The sequence below is a fragment of the Molothrus aeneus genome, chromosome 6 (genome assembly GCF_037042795.1).
Source record: "Molothrus aeneus isolate 106 chromosome 6, BPBGC_Maene_1.0, whole genome shotgun sequence".
Taxonomy (NCBI): Eukaryota; Metazoa; Chordata; class Aves; order Passeriformes; family Icteridae; genus Molothrus; species Molothrus aeneus.
Window position 1 is genome coordinate 58,186,796 of NC_089651.1, and position 5,703 is coordinate 58,192,498.

At 53.0% G+C, this 5,703-nt stretch overlaps 1 protein-coding gene across 1 annotated transcript; it reads right to left on the reverse strand.

Moving 5' to 3' along the window:
• Nucleotides 1–1,410: 1,410 nt before the first annotated feature.
• On the reverse strand, nt 1,411–5,107 carry LOC136558250 (inositol 1,4,5-trisphosphate receptor-interacting protein-like 1). Its single transcript, XM_066552575.1, has 3 exons — nt 5,011–5,107; nt 2,590–3,020; nt 1,411–2,535 (listed from the first exon to the last, which is right to left on the reverse strand). Exons 1-3 carry the CDS (start codon nt 5,105–5,107, stop codon nt 1,411–1,413), a joined length of 1,653 nt encoding a protein of 550 aa, XP_066408672.1.
• Between the last annotated feature and the right edge of the window lie 596 nt (nt 5,108–5,703).

The window sequence follows — 5,703 nt, forward strand, 5'->3', positions numbered from 1 at the left end:
GTGGCAACCTGGCCTGGCGGAAGGTGTCCCTGCCCTTGGCAGCAGGGCTGGAACAAGACAATTTCTAAGGACCCTTCCAAGCCAAGCCATTCTGGGATTCTGTGATCTGAGGGGCTGGCTTGGCTTGGCTTAATTTCTGCTTAGAGCCAATTCAGCACTCTCAGTTTGGTTGACTTCAAGGCGTCTGTTCAAGATCCCAGATTCACAGTGGGTGACATTTACCACTACTCTAGGCCTTGCTGAGATCAATAAAGTCTTGCACACAGCAGATCCTGTAAAGTTGCATTTTATTGAAACAAGAGCAAAGAATTTTCCAGCTCACCGCTCTTAAATGTGATAACTATAGGGCATATATATGGTTCACAACAGATAGCGACAGTAGATATGGCTATATATGTATCTAAAAATTGCATCAATAACGTAATATATTGTAATATATTAGAGGCATGGGGTAATATATACGGGCATGGGGTGTATAATACATCTGATACAGTTCTATTCAAATCTAATTTTAACAGCATGTATATATCATATGTATCTTATCTGTGTTATAAATATCTCTCTTTTATGGAACACCTTCCAGACATAAACATACTAAAACCAACAATATGTGTCACAACAGATAGTGACACTAAATATGGCCTCTACTGTTAGTATTTACACATAATTACAGATTCAACTCTTTAAAATTACTTTTTATCCTGACATCATAACTACACATTTCATATATTTTATATTATTTCTCTTAGTATATTGTTTTGGTTGATGGTAGTTTAGTAGTATATCTAATTTATAAATATTATAGTCTATAATAGGAATACACTATATATCTATGAAATAAAAATCTGGATTCCTTCGTATACAAAATTTCCGGCCAGCTCCAACGCCGTTGTTCCAACGCTGACGTCAAGATGTCCCTTCCAGGAACATAGAGAGACTCCATCCGTTGACTGATCCTCGGCCAGCAGCGCCCGCTTTTTCTCTTGGTCCTTTTTGCCCCATTTTTTTTCTCTTTCTCTGTCCCACATTCATACTACTTCCACGCTCTAGATTTTGCCCCTTTTCAAAGGCCAGGAAAGACTGCATGTTGCAGGTCGGCTTTGGCGGCTTTAGCCCTGCACGTGTTCTCTTCATGTGCTTTTTCAGGCATGGGAGAGTAGTGGTAAGCAGGGCTGAATGCGGTCTGGGTGCTTTTTTTGGAAAATGAAATTACAGAAAGACCTGGTATAAAACCACCCAGGGCCCTCCACCTGCTGAGGCGGCAGGAGAGCCAGTGGGACCTTCACCAGAGCCTTTGCACACAACCTCTTCTCAGCCAAATCTGGACTGCAAGGTGGTTCTCTGCTGCCAGCTGTGAACAGCACAAGCACAGCTCTGTGCTCACAGCCATGACTCCTCCCCTTCATAGGGTCAATCTTCAGCAAGAAGGATTCTTTTGTACCACCTTTTCAGAACCCGGTACTCATGGATGGCCTGGGCGTGGGCATCCGGCTGCTGCGCCAGGCGAAGGAGAAGATTGTACGTCCCACACGTTTGAACATCTGCAGGTACATGGATGTGCTGAGGGAGCGTCGGGTTCCCCACAATGAAGTGGTTGAGGCGTTTGGCTTGCACACAGAAGCGCAGGCTCTTGATGATATCCTGCAGTCGTTCTAGGAGGTCTCTCCTGCACCACGATGAGACGGGTCTGACATTGAGCAGGTGCATGACAATGGTCTTCATGGTGTAGGTGGAAAAGCTGAAGCCCAGCGGAAGTCGGGTGAAGAACTGCAGGCATTTCAGGTGCAAGCTGTCAGGAGGCGCCTGCCTGGCAATGTGCTTGAAGAATTCAGCCTCTGCCACAGCATAAGACTCGGGCCAGATTGTGCTTGCTGTGTGGGCCTCTCTGGTCTGGCTGCTGACGAAGACGGCTGAGTCGTCTCTCCGCACCCCGAAGAGCATCTCAATCCTGAAGCTTTCCCTGCCGTTGGTCACCTTGAATTGGCAGGAGCGCGTGGAGGGCAGCAGCACTAAGTGCCAGTTGTGTGACTGAGGCAAAGCTGGCCAGATTGCTCTCACCAGCTGGTAGAACCAGCGGGCAGTTTTCTGCACGTCCAGGTAGGAGCCGGTGCACAGGGTGTGCAGGAGGCTGGGACCCTGATTCCTCCTCAGCTCCTCCTCAGGCTGGTGCAGGAAGCACAGCATGTCCTCAGCCTGCTGCTCCCTCCTGCAGGTGCACTCCAGCTGCACGCGGACACGGAAGTTCCTCACGGGCCTCTGCCCTGCACTGTCCAGCTCCAGGTGGAAGCTGTGGCCTCGGGGAGGAGTCATGGGGATGAGCACGCGGTACACCACGTCCTCCTCACGGGGACTCCAGCCCTCAAAGGCACTGCCCACCCCGATGGCTCGTTGCAGGACTGGGTAGAAACTGTTTGACAAGACGTGTCCAAAATAAACCGTGTAATTGTCCATCAGGTTAGTTGTCCACTGACAGCCTCTCTGCAGGTCCTGTACAGGCCACCGGATGCGCTGCATTATAAGTCGTCCAACGCGATCGTCAAAATCATCTTCTACTTGGACTGCAATTGCAACATCGTTGTTTGCTGCAATTTCAGCCTCATTGACAGCTTCGTTTCCAACATCGTCTTCTTCATTTGCAGCAACATTGCCCGCTTCCTCTTCATTTGCACCACGGTTTTCTTCTTCATCCTCCTCTCTCCTCAGGCTGCTTTTCCACCCAATAAACCACAGGACCAAGATGTAGACCAGGAGCACAGCAACAGCTAAGAGCAGCAAGAACTGCACCTGCTGCTGGCTATGCCGCTCCACCTCCTGCTCCAGCTGAAGCCTCTCCCGTTCCAGGTGTTTGGCACGCACTTCCATGCGCAGACGTGTTTCCTCATCCAATCCCTCAGCCACAGGCTGTGGGTACTGGATGAGGCTTTTCAAGAGCGTGAAAAAGAACGCCATGGGAGCCATGGTCTGCAGGAGGAGGGAGAGAAGTCTGTGAGTGGGGCGGGGAGGGAGGGAACTGCTGCTTGCTGGATAGAGAACATGATGCTCAGGGATCTGGGCGTAGGAAGCACAGGGCCACAGACAGCATGCAGGCAGCAAGGCCTGTCTCAGTGCCCCAGCAGCAGCAGCAGCAGCAGCAGCAGCAGCAGCAGCAGCAGCCACCCTGTGGCCTGCCCAAGGCTCTCCCATGGGGGGCTGTCCCTGCATGCAGAAGGAGAACCCAGCCCCAGGTGCAGCATTTCTGGCCCAGCCCTTGTTCCCAGCCCAGCCACCCCGCCACGTGTGCACTCACCGCTTGCCAAAGCAATGCAGGGCCAGCGTTACCTGCTGGGGCCTTTTAGAGCTGTCCCCATTGTGACACGTCCCCCGTGACGTCACACGTGTCACAGCATGTCACAACCCAGCCAGCCCCACCCTTTTGCCCTGAGCCAACTCCTGGCTCAGGCACTCAGAGTGGCCCTGGTGTACTGCTTAGGGCTGCCCTTGTTGGGGGAAGCTTTTCCAAAGGATTTCCCATTGTTCTCTCTTTTTGTCATTCTTTTCATCGGCCCTTTACTGGCAATCTCATAGACATCCCTGTTGGAAGGCACCCTTGAGGATCACTGACTCTAAGCTTTGACTCCTCACTGGTTGAGCTACACTGAAATCTAGGTGTCAGCGCGGTTGAAAACGTCCCTGAAGATCACACAGTGCAGCTGCAAACTTAACACTGCCTACTGCTCCAATCAGCCAGGTCCCCAAATGCCACATCAACAAGACTGTTCTACCTCTCTGAGGGTGGTCACTCCGAGCCATTTCCCTAGGCAGCCTGTTCCCAAGCTTGACACCTTTTGCTTGAGGGAATATTTCCTAGAGATGCAATCGAAACCTCCCCTAGCGCAACTTGAGGTCATTTTCCTCTGCTCATACTGTGTGTTCCCTGGGCTGATAGAATGACTCCCACTAAGCTACAACCTCCCTTCTGGGGCCATCTGCATCGTGTCCGGCATTTGAGCTGTGAAACCAGCTCCTGGCAGGGGAGAGAAACGTGGGGCTTTTGCACTGCACTTCCCGTGGGACAGAATGGGTTCTCAGTGGGCAGAAGAATTTCAGGTTGCCCGGAAGGGTTTCCATGTGAGGAGAACCTTTGTGCCAAAAACATCAGCCAAGGGAATCCATGGCCTTCAGAGCAGAAGGAAAAAGCAGAATTTTCCTTGTAGAGAATTGAAAGGTTAGGAGTGAAAGTCAAAGCTGGAATGTCCCCGTATGTCCGTGTGGATTTTGCTAACCTGCAAGGCCAGAGTGTCAAGAGGGGTCTCAGCAGCCAAGAAATGCCCTCTTGCTCTGGGGCCTTCCATGGCACAGGCGGCACAAGGGAGAGAGCCCTTGCGTGGCCTTTGCCTTCAGCAAGGCCCCAGTGTGGGCAAACACTGAATTCCCTGTGGAAGCAGCTCAGATTTACACCGCCCAGCCTGAGGGATGCCAGAGGACAGACAAGGCCAACAAAGGTGCAAGTGCAATGCAGCTTAGGCTACAGCTTTCTGCCCTTGTGTCTCTGGAGCCTTGGAGGGGAAGGCCGTGTGCCTGGCAGTGACTTTCACCAGCTCTCCTGCTAACGGGCCTGGGCACCCCAGGCCTGCTTGGTCTCAGCACAGGCTGGAGCAGGAAGAAATGATTACCTGGCTTCAGAGACCCCTGAGACAAGCATAGATGATGAGTATGCAGAGAAGGCACAATCAGCACTGCACAGCTGCTTCTCTCAGCCATCAATCACAAAATATTCCAACATTACTCTTTGATTTTGGGGACTTTGTTGTGTTTCATTTAAAGCTTTTTCCCCCCCAGGAAAACGTGTGGCATTTGCCATATTGTACACCTGGATTTGAGTGGTCCATTCTCAGTGCTGCCTACATGGAACTCAAAATTGTGCCTTTGCACATCTCTTTCCCCTGTTATGATGTTTCAGTTCAAGGCACTGATGGGTAACAGCTTTTCTCTCCTCTCACCTTGAGCTCAAGAGCTGGGAGAGCCACCCACCCCCCTCCTGTGACACAGCCTGAGCCTTCAAGTCTTCTGCAGCAGTGTAAGGTGGCATGGTGCCAGTGGCTCGGCTGCCAGCACTGGTGCTCGCCATGGTGGAAGGCTCATCTGTACGGAATAAGTCAGCTCACAGCTGCCAGCAGCTGGGCTGTGTCCCACTCCACATTGGTCCTGCTATCAAGTCGCAGGGCACAAACCTAACACAGACAAGTTCAACTCGCAACCATGTCCCCGAGTGCCGCTGCCACACATTGCTGAAGTGGCTCAAGCAAGGACAATTGCACCAATTCCTCGGGCAGCCACTCTTGTCCTCTCCCTTGGTTCCTGGGAGCAGAGGCTGGCCTGCACCAGCCCCACCCTGCTGTGTGGGAGCTGCAGAGAGTGAGAAGGCTCCTGCGTGATCCTGACTGTGGCTGCAGCCATGTGTGCACCTGTGTCTGTGCCCGGCACTGCCGGCCCTGCTGCCCTGCTCCCGGAGCCCTGTCCCCGGGCAGAGCCGCTCCCTGGCCGGGCACAGCCCCATGGGCTGCTCCCTGCTGCGGACTGGGCCGGCCCCAGAGCCGGCTCCCCCTGCGGCTGGCCCCGGGCCGGCCGCGTGTCCCCAGCCGGCTGTGCCCGGGCAGCTGCCTCAGCCGTGAGGGCTGCAGAGCTGCGGGAGCCCAGGCCTCTCTGCCGGCCGCCCTGCAGAGC

What these genes read in the sequence shown, in the direction of transcription:
- LOC136558250 (XM_066552575.1), bottom strand. Translation starts at nt 5,107, where the DNA reads ATGGCGAGCACCAGTGCTGGCAGCCGAGCCACTGGCACCATGCCACCT. An exon ending in GGCTGTGTCACAGGAGGGGG is followed by an intron (nt 3,021 to 5,010) that starts GTGGGTGGCTCT and finishes TTCTCTATCCAG; the next exon opens with CAAGCAGCAGTTCCCTCCCT. An exon ending in AAGCTGTCAATGAGGCTGAA is followed by an intron (nt 2,536 to 2,589) that starts ATTGCAGCAAAC and finishes GATGATTTTGAC; the next exon opens with GATCGCGTTGGACGACTTAT.